The sequence below is a fragment of the Polyodon spathula genome, chromosome 30 (genome assembly GCF_017654505.1).
Source record: "Polyodon spathula isolate WHYD16114869_AA chromosome 30, ASM1765450v1, whole genome shotgun sequence".
In the NCBI taxonomy this organism is placed as follows: Eukaryota; Metazoa; Chordata; class Actinopteri; order Acipenseriformes; family Polyodontidae; genus Polyodon; species Polyodon spathula.
The window spans coordinates 1,277,663-1,295,749 of record NC_054563.1 but is presented as its reverse complement, the minus strand read 5'-3'; the positions used below and the strand labels follow the sequence as shown (position 1 = coordinate 1,295,749).

The 18,087-nt window shown below is 44.4% G+C and overlaps 1 protein-coding gene across 7 annotated transcripts in view; it reads left to right on the top strand.

Moving 5' to 3' along the window:
- lnx2a (ligand of numb-protein X 2a) overlaps positions 1-17,105 on the top strand; it is a 43,020-nt gene extending 25,915 nt beyond the window's left edge. For 5 of the 7 annotated variants that reach the window (XM_041233174.1, XM_041233180.1, XM_041233176.1 and 2 more), the window contains 8 exons: positions 4,500-4,640; positions 5,869-6,068; positions 6,505-6,876; positions 8,353-8,526; positions 10,974-11,151; positions 12,598-12,829; positions 15,060-15,218; positions 15,594-17,105. In XM_041233174.1, the coding sequence (XP_041089108.1) occupies positions 4,500-4,640; positions 5,869-6,068; positions 6,505-6,876; positions 8,353-8,526; positions 10,974-11,151; positions 12,598-12,829; positions 15,060-15,218; positions 15,594-15,729 (1,592 nt within the window). In that variant the 3' untranslated portion in view covers positions 15,730-17,105. The remainder of the gene's footprint in view (positions 1-4,499; positions 4,641-5,868; positions 6,069-6,504; positions 6,877-8,352; positions 8,527-10,973; positions 11,152-12,597; positions 12,830-15,059; positions 15,219-15,593) is intronic. The other 2 variants (XM_041233175.1, XM_041233177.1) reach the window with 2 other exon arrangements.
- Positions 17,106-18,087: the final 982 nt, after the last annotated feature.

Genomic DNA, 18,087 nt, shown 5'->3' with positions numbered 1-18,087 from the left:
TTTACCAAACCAGAACTGTGGACATGGTGACTTTATTAGAAGCTTTGGGTTATGGGTTTGTTGAGTCTAGGGTTTTTTATTGTTATTTATTCTAGAATTGTAATTTGTGTTTTCTCCTTTCAGAAATCATGGTCAATTCCTGTTTTTCTCTAAAATATTTTGTTTCTAAAATATGAATTCCAATTCCTTCATAGGAATGGGAATTGGAATTAGAACCGATTTTTAAAAAGGAATTGGAATTGCAATTGGAATTGGAATTGGAATTGGGTATGAATAATTACTTGGAGTAAATGGCTTTGAGAATCTAGCCTATCATATCCTAATACACCTTCCAGTGAACATAAAAAATCCTTGTCAGTTTGATACCAACGATTTAATCACATTTTACAAACTTTGCACTTTCATAGAACGACCCGCTCTGTGGTCTTGTCGGTGCGGTGTGTTCCACCAGCTCTCTGGAGCAGGTGCGTCTGTGAGCTTCAGAAGGTCATCTTGTGGCAAACACTGGCTGTGATCTGAAGACACAGGGCTGTTCATAATTGATTTATTTTAGTAATTCCTGGTTCAGACGACGGTCACAGAAATGTCAAATAGGAAATGCATGGTATAGAATTAGAACATGTGTGATTCTATGAAAATCCAGGATTTAAACTCATTATAATTCCACACAATATGTGGGGTAAATGGAAACAAAATGAATTAGTTGCTAAATGAGTAATTGTAGAGTGCCTTCATAGTGAACAGACGTGCTGTCTTTTCCTCATGGTGTTTGTGTCTGTAGTGCACAGTGTTGGGCTCCCCGTCAGTATACTCTGCAGACCCTTCCTATTCAGCTTCTTCTTTCTGGCATCGACTTCCCAGTTCATCTTCCGTTTCCTCCACCATTAAAATCAGTCCCACATGCTGCGGTAAACAAGCTTGCATTATGTTTCTTGAACAGGAAAATGAAAAGCCTTGGCAACACTTGAGAAATGGGCTAAAAAAACAAACAACATCCTCTCTGTGAATCTCGAGCTCCCACCTAATCTGGGTATTTAATGTAAATGTTTTAGAAAGACTGTTTGATTCCAGTATAGAAACGTGCCTTGCTTTTAAACAGGACACTTTTGACCAGGAAGCACTGCTATCGTGACACAAACAAAATGTACAGTTTCTGCTCATCAGTATTTCTCTCTCCTCTCTCTTTCCATCTCTTTTATTTCATTCTAATCCTAATTAATAGAAATTACTTGCTTATCACGTATCATTTTAATCTGCATAGCTGCCTGTTACAGTGGTCTGTGGTTATAAATTAGCCCACAAAGGCACTAAACAGCTGCCTCTGTGTTTTGTCTTTCTTCCCTTGTTTATTATTGTAATTCCCCTCAGTCATCTAATTTGGGGGCTCGATAGCCACACCACATGTGCCGGGGTCTGTTATTAGAAGGAGTCTTAAAGGAGTGCTGACCAGGGTTTAAATCAGTGCATTTTCTTACCTCTCATAAGCACTACCAGTACTGTCACTGCTCCACCCTTTTCTTTTGTTAAAGATCTTTCTGATCGTTATGATTTGTGTTGCTTCTGTTTCTAATGTAATGCAGGCTGTGCCTCTGCTTTCTGCTTTTGAAAGTAGAACACAAAGGGCTCCCTGCTCATTGCTGGCTCAGTGTGATGGTGTTGGTAAGCAGGTCCCTCGTTCTCATGCAGTGCTGTTTATATCCCTGCTCATTGCTGGATCAGTGTGATGGTGTTGGTAAGCAGGTACCTCGTTCTCATGCAGTGCTGTTTATATCCCTGCTCATTGCTGGATCAGTGTGATGGTGGTGGTAAGCAGGTCCCTCGTTCTCATGCAGTGCTGTTTATATCCCTGCTCATTGCTGGATCAGTGTGATGGTGGTGGTAAGCAGGTCCCTCGTTCTCATGCAGTGCTGTTTATATCCCTGCTCATTGCTGGATCAGTGTGATGGTGGTGGTAAGCAGGTCCCTCGTTCTCATGCAGTGCTGTTTATATCCCTGCTCATTGCTGGATCAGTGTGATGGTGGTGGTAAGCAGGTCCCTCGTTCTCATGCAGTGCTGTTTATATCCCTGCTCATTGCTGGCTCAGTGTGATGGTGTTGGTAAGCAGGTCCCTCGTTCTCATGCAGTGCTGTTTATATCCCTGCTCATTGCTGGCTCAGTGTGATGGTGGTGGTAAGCAGGTCCCTCGTTCTCATGCAGTGCTGTTTATATCCCTGCTCATTGCTGGCTCAGTGTGATGGTGTTGGTAAGCAGGTCCCTCGTTCTCATGCAGTGCTGTTTATATCCCTGCTCATTGCTGGCTCAGTGTGATGGTGGTGGTAAGCAGGTCCCTCGTTCTCATGCAGTGCTGTTTATATCCCTGCTCATTGCTGGCTCAGTGTGATGGTGGTGGTAAGCAGGTCCCTCGTTCTCATGCAGTGCTGTTTATATCCCTGCTCATTGCTGGCTCAGTGTGATGGTGGCTCAGTGGTAAGCAGGTCCCTCGTTCTCATGCAGTGCTGTTTATATCCCTGCTCATTGCTGGCTCAGTGTGATGGTGTTGGTAAGCAGGTCCCTCGTTCTCATGCAGTGCTGTTTATATCCCTGCTCATTGCTGGCTCAGTGTGATGGTGTTGGTAAGCAGGTCCCTCGTTCTCATGCAGTGCTGTTTATATCCCTGCTCATTGCTGGCTCAGTGTGATGGTGTTGGTAAGCAGGTCCCTCGTTCTCATGCAGTGCTGTTTATATCCCTGCTCATTGCTGGCTCAGTGTGATGGTGTTGGTAAGCAGGTCCCTCGTTCTCATGCAGTGCTGTTTATATCCCTGCTCATTGCTGGCTCAGTGTGATGGTGGTGGTAAGCAGGTCCCTCGTTCTCATGCAGTGCTGTTTATATCCCTGCTCATTGCTGGCTCAGTGTGATGGTGTTGGTAAGCAGGTCCCTCGTTCTCATGCAGTGCTGTTTATATCCCTGCTCATTGCTGGCTCAGTGTGATGGTGGTGGTAAGCAGGTCCCTCGTTCTCATGCAGTGCTGTTTATATCCCTGCTCATTGCTGGCTCAGTGTGATGGTGTTGGTAAGCAGGTCCCTCGTTCTCATGCAGTGCTGTTTATATCCCTGCTCATTGCTGGCTCAGTGTGATGGTGGTGGTAAGCAGGTCCCTCGTTCTCATGCAGTGCTGTTTATATCCCTGCTCATTGCTGGCTCAGTGTGATGGTGGTGGTAAGCAGGTACCTCGTTCTCATGCAGTGCTGTTTATATCCCTGCTCATTGCTGGCTCAGTGTGATGGTGTTGGTAAGCAGGTACCTCGTTCTCATGCAGTGCTGTTTATATCCCTGCTCATTGCTGGCTCAGTGTGATGGTGTTGGTAAGCAGGTCCCTCGTTCTCATGCAGTGCTGTTTATATCCCTGCTCATTGCTGGCTCAGTGTGATGGTGTTGGTAAGCAGGTCCCTCGTTCTCATGCAGTGCTGTTTATATCCCTGCTCATTGCTGGCTCAGTGTGATGGTGTTGGTAAGCAGGTCCCTCGTTCTCATGCAGTGCTGTTTATATCCCTGCTCATTGCTGGCTCAGTGTGATGGTGTTGGTAAGCAGGTACCTCGTTCTCATGCAGTGCTGTTTATATCAATGCTCTGCACAGCACTCGAGCTCCAGGTGCCGGTGAAAGGAGGTGCTTCACAAAGGCTGGCTCGCACTCCCAGCACATCTATCTCAAGCATTGTGTAGCAAGGCTTCTTCACACAATGCACAGCAGCCAGGAGCAATGCGATATTTTAATTGAAAATGATTTGCACAGAATTGCCGACAGACCAGAAGCCCTAATCAAAAACAGCCATTCATTCTCAAAGCTGAAACCTAGTTTTCACAGCTCTGGTGAATATTGTGTATTTTAATAATCAACTATGTATTGTCTGTTTTGGATAACCGTTTAAAGCAACACTTTATACTACATTTTCAGAATATTTCTTTTCTTGCCTGTTTTAATCTTTTATAGGGTGTGTTCTGTATTAATCTCTGTTGCTGTTTCTGCTTCCTCTACATCCCTATAGAAAACTGTGAGTGCTTCTTATGAAGATACACTAGGGATATTCAACTGCCTTGTATTTCCATCCTCTCTGCAACTGTGACAGCAGCGAGTTAGGAAATACAAAACCTCTGTACAAAAATATCACAGCTGCACAGGCAATTAAAAACAATCCGCTTTTCTGAATTCTTACAGAAGCAGACACAGATGCTGTAAAGGGACTGGAATTATCGGTAAGCCTGGTAGATAATGAACTGAGCTGAAACAACAACAGAGAATGCTAGAGATCGCACGTAATAACAGGCTGGTTCATACTTCTGTCTTGTGAGCTCTGAAAAGATAGCCGTGGTACCAGCTAGCGCTGATAAAAATTCAACTCTGGCAACTAGTCTGTCTTGGATAGCCAGACAGTGGCATGACCAGGATTGGTGTAGGATCCAGCCTTTCCACTTGGAGAGCTGTGTGTCTGTCTAGTGTAAGCATGTCCCTGACCCTGCAGGTGCGCACCAAGTCGACTGCTGTCCAGCTCGTGCTAAAAGACCCCTGAGCAGCTCCTGCATTCACCTGCACCGGACTAACAGCACCAACTCTGCCAGCTGGGACTTCAGAGAGGAAATCGGGGCTCTCGGCACGGAGGAAGGTGGTTCATCCCCTTCCTGTTCCTCCCCCTTTGACACGTTCACAGAGTGATTGCTGCATCCTTCCCCAGCGCCTTTCCGTGTGCTTGTGCTTGCTTGCGTAGGTGTGCCGGTGATCATTGTCCCGTTGCATTGAGAACAAAGCCCCGCTCACTGGAGAATATTGGGTTGCTGGCGATCCCTGTGGTCCTCTGTAATTGTAATTGTGTAATTGGCAATGTATTGCAATCACAGGGTAATCGGAATTGAAGTTGATCTTTGGCACAGCTGCGTAATTGTAATTGTAATTGAATCCCAGGTCTGCTGGTGATTTCGTGTTGTATTTTGTCTTTCCTGGCATTTCACCCACTCGTTGTATAAGCTTTGATTCAAAACCTGCAGGTTTCAATAGACACACTGTACTGTGTGTCTCTCTGTGATTGTAGGTGTGTGTGTGTGTATCGCAGTGTTGCACTGCTCTGATTGTTAGCACGGAGTTTATAATTCTGCTGCATTGTGTTTTTTTTTTGGTGTTATATGCAGTGTGAGTGTTTTTTAATAGTAGTGTGTGATTGTTTGGTTGGAAGCATAGTGGTGCCATTATTTAAAATTGAATCCCAGTTTAAATGTTAAGATAAACAGAATGACAAGATCATGCTGCCCTTTAAGGGGTCAATATAGACTTCCTCCTTTGTGAACTAAGCCAAGAAACGTTAGCGTTGCAGGAATCAAGTGAATGCTGCCAGTGGTATGCCAGCTTTACTGACGCAAGATGGAAAGCACTGTACCATTTCCTTTAAACCTTTTCTCTTGTGCTCAGAAATTTAAAAAAAAAATAGATTTGTAATTTCTGCCATTTCAATAGGACTTAGGCATGCCTTACAGTCTTTTTCTGTTTATTTTTTTTATGGATATTTTAAGAAACTAAACTGGTTTGCAGCAGCAGAATATATTCCTTTTTATATCTGCAACAATAAATAGATTTATACAACACCTGTGGCGATACATTCTACCTTAAAAAAATTTAAAAAAATTAAAAAAATCATGATGTCCCCTTTAGTCATGTTCTTGCTTACGTGTCTGCATTGTGATGTCATAATCAACATTCCACCCTGCTTCTTGTCCCAGATTTGCACGATTCCTGTTTGTGCTGCTGTTGAATGTTGAACCATTTTCAGTGTCGTTGATTTTCTTGTGTGTCGGGTAAGCAGCCCTCTCCATTACACTGCTTTCGGTTCCCCTCCCCTGCAGCCTCTCCGAAGCTCCCCAGCCTGCCCGAAGGGGAGATCACGACTATTGAGATCCAGCGCTCCAACCCCTACATGGAGCTGGGGATCAGCATTGTGGGCGGCAACGAGACTCCTCTCATCAACGTGGTGATCCAGGAGGTGTACCGAGACGGCATCATCGCCCGGGACGGGAGGCTGCTCGCGGGGGACCAGATACTGCAGGTACAGGACGGGAGGCTCTGGCACTGCCCTCGCCTGCACATCCCAACAGGGAGCAGAAGGAATGCAAAGGCATCTGCAGAAGAGGTTTCATTTCCACCCCTGTAGAACCATGTGAATAAAAGGTGCAATCAGAAACCAGTTTCCTAATCAAATATCAGGTAATAATTGATGCGCTAGGAACTGCTATGGTTTGATCTGGTTTTACTATGAGCTTGAACTTGTTACTGATACACTGGGGCTAATTAAGCTTGCAGTAAAAACCTGGAATAGGTGAAACTGCTCAGCAATAGGAGTCTTATTCCCATCCCTGTTATAGCTCATTTTTGAATTTCACAGTAGTAGGGGCGTATGCTACCCCCCTCCTCGACTGTATTAAATGTCAGTGTGTGGTGTTATTGTGCCTGTGTTGAAGCACTCTTTCCCTGCTCCTCCCCAGGTGAACAGCGTGGATATCAGCAACGTGCCTCACAACTTGGCGCGAGCGACCCTGTCCCAGCCCTGCCCCACTCTGCACCTCACCGTGCTGCGGGAGCGGCGCTTCGGCAGCCGCCTGCATGGGCCCCCCCCCGCCCCTGACTCCCCGCGGGACGATAGCCTCCGCGTCACGCTGCACAAGCGCGGCTCCAATGAGCAGCTGGGCATCAAGCTGGTGAGGCGCACTGACGAGCCGGGCGTCTTCATCCTGGACCTACTGGAGGGGGGGCTGGCCTCTCAGGATGGGCGGCTCTGCAGCAACGACAGGGTGCTGGCCATCAACGGGCACAACCTGCGGCATGGCACCCCGGAGCTGGCTGCACAGATCATACAGGTGAGGCAACAGGGAGCAGGCAGAACAGATACAGGTGAGGCAACGGAGAGCTGGCAGCACAGATCATACAGGTGAGGCAACATGGAGCGGGCAGCACAGATCATACAGGTGAGGCAACGGGGAGCGGGCAGCACAGATCAATACAGGTGAGGCAACGGGGAGCGGGCAGCCCAGATCATACAGGGAGCGGGCAGCACAGATCATACAGGTGAGGCAACGGGGAGCGGGCAGCACAGATCATACAGGTGAGGCAACGGGGAGCGGGCAGCACAGATCAATACAGGTGAGGCAACGGGGAGCGGGCAGCCCAGATCATACAGGGAGCGGGCAGCACAGGTCATACAGGTGAGGCAACGGGGAGCGGGCAGCACAGATCATACAGGTGAGGCAACATGGAGCGGGCAGCACAGATCATACAGGTGAGGCAACAGGGAGCAGGCAGCACAGATCAATACAGGTGAGGCAACGGGGAGCAGCCCTGGAACATTTACACACACTTGCAAAACGAGTCCTACAGAAACAAACACGATTCCACAAAGTGAGAAATTACAAGCGCAGAAATTGAAAAGGAATCGCAGGCTTTGCACTGCGAAGCGATGCAGGTGTGTGCGTGCATACTGGCTAAAGAAAAGTAGTTTAAAAGTTCTGTACCTGTACTAAAATATAAATGTCCACCACATGCAGGCTTATTTTCAAACAAATAACAAATATAGCAATAATTTGGACTGCACAAGGAAGCAACAATGAATGATGAGTTTGTTACCTACTCTCTATCTCTTTACTGTGTTTTTTTTGTGTTATTTTTATTGCTGTTTCCCTCAGTTGCTGGCATTGCCATGCTAGAGAACACAGTGTAACATTGGCAGGACCACAAGAACAGGTTGACAGATGTCTTTGGGATCAAGGGTTTGGGTGCCAGTACCCTGAAGGCTTGAGAACACTTTGTCATTTGTATTTTTTGCAGCCTCCTGGAAAGGGGGCATATGCTGAGCTAAATAACTGAGATGCTGTCAGTCAGAATTCGCAGCCCTGTGACACTCAGACTAAAAGGTAAAGGTAAGTATGGAACATGTGAATACAAATATTTTATTTTTGCAATGGAAAAAATCAGACGGGGCTGCATCAGTAAGTTATGAGATCTACAGTACATCGGGATGTTGAAATTACAAAGTGTTCTCTACTTCTTTAAAGCACGGGCCCAACTCTTCCAAACCCTGGCCCTTTTAAAAAATACAAAATTCATTTCCAATCACCAAAACAATAACAAAAATTTAAGTAAAAACAAGGAAAATTCTTAAATTTCTGCATTCAGTTATTTATCCGTATAGATTTTTTTTAAAAGTGGAGTGGATTGCACACGACCACGTTTCAGTCCTCGGCGTGCTTTGTGTTGTTCAGTGGCAGTGCGTTCCTCAGTGTTTGGAAATGTGTGTAAGTGTGCACTGATCAGCTGCTGACCCTCTTCCTCTCATACAGGCCAGCGGGGAGCGGGTCCACCTGGTGGTCTGCCGAGCTGGGAAGCAGCCCCCTCCTCCCCCACCCCTACCCAGCACCAACGCAGTGCGGGAGGCAGGCTGCCACACAGGCACTCATCAGCCGCACTCCACGTCGCCTGCCACGCTGCACCACTCCCGGCCCAGCACACACAGGGTGAGTGCACACATTAGCATGGTGACTCCGGACCAGGGTGCTACTGATGCTGGTCTGGAAGGCACTGCCTTGTATATCCCTGCAACCGGGTGCACGTCCTTATTAGGAATGTTCATTTTAACATTACTCAAAGAATGTTGTCTTTTTAAACGGGATCGGAAATGTGCACGTGGAATCGAGACGTTGGCCTTCGTGTTTGTACAGTAGTAAGTGTACCTTGTTAGTTTGTGTTATTGTTTAATATTCAGTATTTGTACATAGTCTATTCAAAGTGTTCCAGAACTCCCTGCAGTGTGTACAAGAAGCCCATTACTTTATCTTTGCTCTATCCCGTGTTTTTTTTTTTTTTTCACACATCCTTGGTAAATAACTAGACAACATTCGCCAGTAGTTTTTTTTTTTGTTTGTTTTCTAAACATTGCTGTGTGTCCAGTTCATGCTCCCTCCTGCAGCAATGCTGGTGCTCTGATTGAAATGGGAACTGAAAATCAGCAGCGTTGCAGGAGGGAGCGTTATCTGGATACACTCCGCTCCTGGAGAACTCTGCCGAGTAAATGATGAGAAATGTATTGCCCAGCTGATTTGTGACTCAGTCTCTAAAGAGTCGGCAATGTGTTTAAAATATAACGCTCCAGTGTGCAGGGTGTTGTGTAACACTGTTATCTGCTGTAATCAGCTCTTTTATTTTATGTTTAAAATATAACGCTCCAGTGCGCAGGGTGTGTAACACTGTTATCTACTATAATCAGCTCTTTTATTTTAAGCTCTATTTGAGTGATTCTGTTGTTGGTATTATAAATATGTGCTGTGTAATATAAAACCCTTAGGGCCATATTTTCAAAGTGTTTACTCCAGTCTTTAATTAACTTCTATACTGGAGAGAGTGCTTAAAAGACCCCAATTACATTGGTTGGGTGTTTGATACTAACTGCGTAAAGCCAATCGCCGCTGTTCTCCTTTTTTAAAAAAATAAAATAAATAAAAACAGAGTTAAACAGACTGGAGTAAACGCTTTGAAAATATGGAGCCTGAACGTTTGAGATGTGGGCTTTTTTTTTTTTTTTTTTTGCTTGTAAGCAAGACAATTTTGAAAAGAAATCTATTTGAATTGTACTAGTTTAAAGACTCTGAGGAGACAACTGCTGTCATCTGCTTCACAGATAATATATGCACCTTGTATTTGAGCTGTTAGATTAACTGAGTACTGTGTTTGCTCATAATGTTATTATCTTATGTTGCAGGGGTTACAGGTATAATAATAATAATAATTGCATGAACCTGAGTGAAGATGCAAATACATGTTTGTATTGGAAGAACTGATAGAAAGCACAAGTGCCTTCAGTAATTCAGTTTTCACTATTCAATTACTGCCAATGGCAAAACAATGCCTCTGAAATACGTCTCGTTTCACTTCAACAAATTGTCTGATGATTGCAGAGCCTGTTGTTAATGTCTGATCCTCAGCTGTGTTTATACACAAGCCCTTCCGAGGAGGAGTCAGAAGCCCTGTGCAGTGTGTGCATTTGGTTTTAGTGAATTTCCATTGCAGCAAACATGAGTGATCACCCCCTATTGGAGCAATTGGAGTATTACAAGCCCTCTGAGCCTCTTTCTCAATCAGCATGGTTTCAATATGTCTCGTTGCTGTTTTTTTGAAAAAAAAAAAGAACAATTGGTTTGAATCGACACCACACCAGTTTAAAAATACATTGTTATTGCAGGGATGGAAATACGACTCCTATTGCACAGCACTTTCACCCATTTCAGGTTTTACTATGAGCTGCATTAGCCACTATAGTAGTATATAGTCTTAGTAAAACCAGGAGTGGCTCAGACTGTTATGCAGTAGGAGTCTTATTTCCATCCCTGCTAGAGTAACTGTAAATAAACAGTAAAACGAAGATGAATACAGTAGAAGAAGAGTGGCAAGTCTGTCTGAATGGGACACAGAGGAAGGGTAGTTAAGCAGATGAAGTAGTTGTTTAAGTTCAGTAAATTTCACTGCCCCACTGTTTTAACCTCTGACCATACCAATAATAAAGACTGCCTGCTTTTGCAAGCTTGTGTTTTAATTTCATATGTCAGTCTAAGTTATAGTAGTTGGTTACACAGTGTGTACAGTCACTGTTCTCTTTGGATTGTAATCACATTTCTCACAGCTGAACGGATGATTAGTGAGCTCCATGTACGCTGAACGTTTGTAAAAGTTACTGGTATAAAACACAAATCTGAAATATACAGAGAGACAGAGCAGAGAAGATCTGAAAATCAAACAGAAAGATTGCTAGCCATACAACCTGCTTCAGTATATCCAAGAGTAAAACTGGTTTGTGTGCCATTCAACATAAAAGAAATTAAAAAAGCACCCTGCATTATTTAAGGTGTATTGATTACCCGATAAATATGTGAGCTTCCCGAGCCCTGATGTGTTCTGGGGCTCTTCGCAGGACCTGTCACAGTGCGTAACCTGTCAAGAGAAGCAGATCCACGTGACGAAAGAGCCCCACGAGTCCCTGGGGATGACGGTGGCTGGCGGCCGGGGCAGTAAGAGTGGGGAGCTGCCTATCTTCGTCACCAGCGTGCAGCCACATGGCTGTCTCTCCAGAGATGGCAGGATTAAACGCGGTAAGACACTGAGCTGCCTTTTAAGCTCCAGAGAAAGCATGTCATGTCAGGCGCTTTGAGCTAGAGCAGCATCAAACAGACCAGCCACAGACTTAACCCTTTCAGCAGCAGCAGCAGGAGGAACGGAAGTCGTTTACAGACTGCAGCGTTACAATGACGCTGTATTTGTTTTATCATCTTGCATCAAAACATACATACAGAAGTGCTAAGAACAATCTTTCACTGTAAAATGATACCAGCACTGAGAGTATCTGTCAGTGTATCTAGCTGGAAATGTTGTCTCATTTTATAGCTCAGTTTCATTGTGGCGCTACTGCTTGACTGAAGCTAGGGATAAATAATGACCCTCCCTGTTTGCTTTCAAACACAGCGTGTTCCCGCTGCTGTCCTGTGGGCGCATACCCCAGGCTGCGGACTGGTACTGTTGCACAGTTAGCAGCTGTGCTGCCCATAGTGCCACACATTGAGACCATTGTTCTACAGTGCTTTCAGGTGCCATGCTGCAGGGTGTCAGGGCTCATCACTGTCAGTGTCAGGGAGGGATCATGATGGCTGTCGAGCAAAGCAGATGCTGCAGTCTGCAGACCTGGGCTTGCTCTGCGTGATTCTGTCAGCAGGCTCTGTGAGAAACACGGGCCGCTACACAGTCAAGGGGCTCCTGTGATGTATACTGTGATATATAGTATAATATGGTAGCTTTAAAGGACTGGAAACTGGTAAAATAGTGGCAGTAAATCTTGACTAATATCTTCACTAATTTGCTACGAAATAAGAGCATTAAAAAATCCAACATGGGGTTGGTCGGCTGACGGCACGCGCTTCGGAGGACAGCATGTGTTCGTCTTCGCCTGTCCGCGGTGGAGTGGTGGTGGTGAGCTGAGCCAAACAATTGGACATCAATCAAAAAAATAAATACATTAAAAAGATCCAATATGAGCATATTGTGAGACCTCTGAACTTTAAAAGCCATTGTTCCCGTCCAGTCTAGTTAAACATTATGATGAAATATTGTTTTATTGATTTACTTATCTATTTATTTTACCTGTTTGGGGTGTTTACAGCCGTTCCGAGTGGCTCTTTCTTGTGACTCTGTCTTGCATTTTACTAATCAAAAGAAATATTGTCTGAAAATGGACTGTTCTGGACTCCATCAGCTTGTTTACTAGAATGCATACCGAACTACTGCCCTGTTTCCTCCCAGCATCCTGTTCTCTTCTAGCTCTCTGATGTGTTTGAGGCACACTACCACGCTGTATGATTTACACCCCACGCAGCAGTCATTAAAGTTAGTGATTTTTAAAGAGACACAACAAACTGGGTCAGATTGAATGTGACGGGTATAAGAGGAGGGTTACAGTGCTTGAAACCCTGTTTTATAAATGTCTGGTTGTTCTGCAATGCCCTGCTTGCAGCTCCTGTGTTTCAATGCTCTTATTCCTGGAACAGGGGACGTCCTGTTGAGCATCAATGGCATAGACCTGACCAAGCTGAGCCACAGCGAGGCCGTGGCCACTCTGAAAGCCAGCGCCGCCTCGCCAGGGGTGCTGCTGCAGGCCTTGGAGGTGCAGAGTGTGGAGGAGCAGGGCCAGGCCACCCAGGAGCTGCTCAGCACCAGCCAGGAGAATGAGTACGACGCCAGCTGGTCCCCTTCCTGGGTCATGTGGCTGGGGCTGCCCAGGTACAGTGCGCCAGCTCCCAGCAACTCTGAGACATCGACACCCATTGCCATTCAGGTCTTTATAATGGGCATGTCCTGAACTATATAACAGGGTTCATTAACTGATTGGAACTCACACTGGAATGGATCTCCAGGGCCAGAGTTGTGCACCGCTGCAATAAGGGAATGGGTCACGTGATCCATGTTGGGATAGATACCAAAGCAGTGCTAGCCAATGCTGTAAAATCCATGTGCTTCCCTTCTTTATACCACAGTGTGCAAATTGATTAGAACACACCGTTACTTCTGCTTTGGTTCGTTGTGGATGTGAAATCAAACCACTGGAACTGAAAACTGTCAAAATAGGCAAATCAGTGATTGTTTAGCACAAAGTGGTCTAACATTTCCATTGTTTTTTATGTCGATGATTACTGAGCTGAGATTGAAATGCTTACACCCAGAGGTTTTCATCCAGGCAGGTACATAAAGGATATCAATGACATGTCTTTTATTTCGATTAAGATCTTATTTTCTAGCCTCCGCTAACTTTCCAGTTGGCTGACTGATTGACAAAATGCCATTCAACTAGTGGAAACAGAAACCAGATGAATCTTTTAAAATGTTTTTCCGTTGTTATATAAAAAAAAGAAAAACGTGCTGTGAATGAAAGCAGACGGCCACGAGCAGGAAATATAATGGCTTTGTATATGATATTCCTTTCAGCTCTCGCGCTTGTATGATTAGGTTGCGAGGACCTATCTGAGACCTCCAGATAACAGCAGCACTGCATTACAAAGCCTAATGCATTCTCTCTGTGGTGAGGCAGACCAGGGCTTCACCTTGCTGTTTCTAAAGAGAGTGTACCTAACACAGGAATTCCATGAGTTTTCACCTGGTGTGCTGTTCCCTTCACTATATAGATTTGAAATGTGCAGCTGTGAAAGACGGCTTTTTATTTCAAAGCATGACATGGCGGTGTACAACCATAGCGTTAAGAAAGTTCTCAGTTTCCACACTGTTCTCTCTGGAAATGTGTTGCACCGGCACTTCCTGGGTCCTTTCAGCTCAGCAATGTAGTACTAGTAATATCATGTTTTAAAATAGACATGTTTGCTAAAACATATGTTTCTTTCAAAGCTACACATTTGAGACCTGCATTGTGAATAGGGTTACACTTTAAAATGCATATTCATATTGAATACCGGCTGAATCCCCCAGGAATAACACTGGAATATCTTCTGCACTTCAGTTCTAAAGTCATTCATTTTGAATTCAGCCCTGTTGATTCATGTGGATTGAATTCAATGTATTCATTCCATGTTTTCATGCATGTTGATCCCATGTATAAGGCATGAATTCACACCCTCTTGCTTGCCCTCCAGGGGATTGTGAGAAGTGTTATTCATGCATGAACGCATGCTTTATACACGTGAGCAACATCATTTGATTTAGAGGAACATGGAATGAATACAGGTAATTAAATCCACCTGAAGTTATTCATTTTGGATTCAGAACTGCAGTGCAGCAGATATTCCACTGTTATTCCTGAGATATTCAACCAGAATCCCTGATGAATTTTGCGTCCGTTATCTGTTTCCGTGAATGGAAAAGTTGCGTGGTGTGGAGCGTTCCTGGAATGATGTCGTTGGTTTTGCTCTGTGAGCTGCTGCGTTCATGTGGACTCTGAGGAGCAGCTGCTGAGAGCTCCACTCCCCTCCAGCTAGGCAGAGCTCTGCAGCTGTGTCCTGCCCAGCAGAAGCATCGTCGAGGACACTGGGAAAAGGAACAGCCAGATTTCCAAACCCTGCCGTACAAAACTCCTAAAATGACAAACTGGGGAGGGTCTAGGTACAGACACCATTTCGAGCATTAATAATGCAGGCAGTGTTTCAATTTTGAAATGTTAGAAAATTGCATAAAAGAATAGTAAGTTTAAGTACAAAGGCATAGTTCTCCTTATAAAAGTTTACCATAGTAAAGCATAGTGAAAGCATGGTAAAGAATAGGTAAGCATTGTAAAGATCAGCGAGGTATAGTAAAGGATATTAATAAACATGAAAAAAAGGAGAACGATGGGGAAAGCATGGCAAAACTGCATGGAGGAACCGTTGGAGGAATTGAGGAGCAGGGTTCAAACCACTGCCTTGCTAAGAGCCTGGCCGGAATGGATTTGAATGTTAATGTGCAGTGTGTGCCCTTGTGGAAGGATGCGAGTCCGGTCTCCCTGTGACCGGCTCCGTCTGTGTTGCAGCTCCGTTCACAGCTGTCATGACATCGTGCTGCGGAGGAGTCACTTGGGAAGCTGGGGCTTCAGCATTGTGGGAGGCTACGAGGAGAACCACGCCAACCAGCCTTTCTTCATCAAAACCATTGTGCTGGGAACACCTGCCTACTACGACGGCAGGCTGAAGTAAGAGATGCATGAGTGGGGCTGTACTTTTCTATTGGTAGTGTAAGTAATGAGATATGCACAGTCTCCGAGCAAGCCTGAGCCAGGTGGAATTTCTGTGAGACAGCAATTTGTGTTGGCAAAGTGTTTGTTTCACTTTACCAGCCATGATGAGCAACAAAACATATTACATGTTAACAAATTCAAATATTCCTTACATTTTAATGTAAAAATAAATAGAAGTCGTATTATGATTATACTGAACGTTTCAGGACAACTATTACAATTGCGAGTAATCGAGGACTTGTTTGATACGTGATGACTCAGCTGCTAGCTCGGATTACATGCTGGTTTGTATTAAGAGCTCAATGTGGTGTGGTCTGCGCTGTGTTTCAGGTGTGGGGATATGATTGTCGCTGTGAACGGACTCTCAACTGTTGGGATGAGCCACTCCGCGCTGGTCCCCATGCTGAAGGAGCAAAGGAACAAAGTGGTGTTAACCGTGGTCTCGTGGCCTGGGAGCCTCCTATAAACCAGTCCCGCCATGAGGAACCACAGAGGAGCATTCACAACCACGCCGTGAAACTTGTTTTTTTCCTTTATTTCCCCAGACAAAAAAATAATAATAATTGTTTGCAATTTTTCTACCAAATATTTTGTACGTTTATCCCAAAACTACAAGAATGCAAATCCAGTTCACAGGTTTTGAAAGTGTCATGTTCACACAGCCCAATCATTTCATTGAATCTACGAAGGCCTTATCTAATTTAAAAAAAACAACCCACATGCTTCACAGCCAATTCAAGCCTTACAGCATTTTCATCCACCCACAGAACTGCACCAGTTCCCAGTAGTGCTGAGAGTATGACAGTCCTCAGTCCGAATCCCATTGTGTCTGTGTCCTGGTGAGAATGAGTGGAGAAGCACTGCAGGTTTATTACTGTATGCGTTTCATATTCTCTGTATCTTTCTGGCCACAGTAAGCCAGGTAACAGAGGTCTAAATGTAGAAGTAAGTGTTCTTGAGTGTCTGGTTTCACAGTACCCTGATTTAGTGCTGTTAAACCAGCCCTTAGTACATTTTCAAACAAGGGTCTTCTCGAAACGAGCTAATTTTCCGATTCTTCCTGACCCTTTTGAAGTAAATTTAAATGGGTGGAGCCTGTGGTTGGATCGTAAGCTTTATCCAGTGCCTATATGTGTCGTGTTTCTTAAGATCCGCTCCGTATCATATCTTTTGTAATAGTTAATTGTCTTAAAGCAGGTGGAAGTGTGTAGGCAATACCAGGGAAAGAGCTCAGTGTTTTAAACTCAGTCAGAGCTGATATACTGGTACAGGTCTTTGTTAATAAAGAGTGCATGTGCAATGGAGAGCACGAGTGGCATGGTACTGTACTCTGAAGAGGGGCTGCTGTACTACCACGTGTTTTAAAAGATGTCACTCTGTCCTGTGGAAGCTTTCCAGACAGCAAAACAAGCAAAATGTGATGAGGATAACTGACAGGTTTTTTCAAAGGGATTTCATAGTTTTTGTTATTCGAGTCCTTTTAAAAGCCGCTGTAAATAAAGATAGGTAAGTTTGAAGTCACATGGGTATTGTAAATCCAAATTGAATAATGATGTAAATGAGGTATTTAAGTTTGAGACCAGTGTGAGTGATTCTTCAACCGCTTTTCTTAGAAGATTCAGAACTGTTTTCCCTGCATATTATTACAGGAGCCAGTCATTATAACACAGCTGTCAGTAAGAAATTCGAAGCCCAGTTCAGCATCATTCAAAACTGGCCACCCTTCCTCAGTAGGTTTTTATAAGGCAAGCACTAAATGTTTGTTTCTTTTTTAATTTCATACGACTTTTTGATAAAGTTAGGGATAAGCGGGCAGTGGGGGGGTGGGGGGGGTGTTGCTCAGTTGAAGGTTCTCTGTGAAAACTAATAAAGAAAAAATAAATCCCTGGATTTAAAATTTGTATGAAATAAATAATTTATTTAAAAAAGTGCCCCCTGTTTTTGTGGTTTTGTTTTCAGTGCAGTTTATTTAGCTTTATTCCAGTTATTACATATTGCTGTAGATTCCCAAAGCTCATTGCTTCAAAACGTCATTAGCAGGATACTACAGTTACTGAAGCAGAAATAAACAACCCAGATATTGGGTGCCAGGGGTTGTGAGTAGTCTTGCGTTTCTTATTTGTTTTAATATTATTGTAAACAGTGTTTATTCCAATCAGACAAAAATAATGCTCATGATGATTTGGAGTGAATTGCGAATCCAGTCCATTGTGCTCGCACAGGTCAGGCTCAAAAGCCAGCATGTTAATATGCAAGACATTGTGGGCTCGATTCTCAAAGATCTTGACTCCAAATCATCATGAGCACTGTCTTTCAGAAAGGGGAAAAAGGCTCCCAATAAAGGGAGCAAACCAGAAATAAGACTCAAACAGAACAGAAGTGTGCCAATGATGATTCACAGCCAGATTCACGAAGCATTTACTCCAGTTTATTATTCTTTTTAAATCGGTAATATTCACACTGTTCAGTGTGTTAATTCAAGGGCCCTGGTTAATGAGTCTGGATCTGGGCTAGGCTCTCGTACTGGAGTGAGGCTGAATCCACATTTTGAAACACGTTCCTGTCTGTTTCTGTTCACAAAGGAGAAACGGAACACTCCTCCTGAGAAGGTTTTTTGTTCCATCCCTCTTCGTTCTTTCGGTTCCTCGACCATGTAGAAGTGAGCCACCACAAGCCGTGTCCAGACGTGTGCTTTCCCTGCCTCTCTCCTGCCCATGGGTGATTGCATGTGTCACAGCACTTCTGACACCTCCACACCACTCTGACATGAGCAAGATACAGCTGAGGGATCCTCTGAGGATGACAGTCTGGCCTGTTCTTTGTT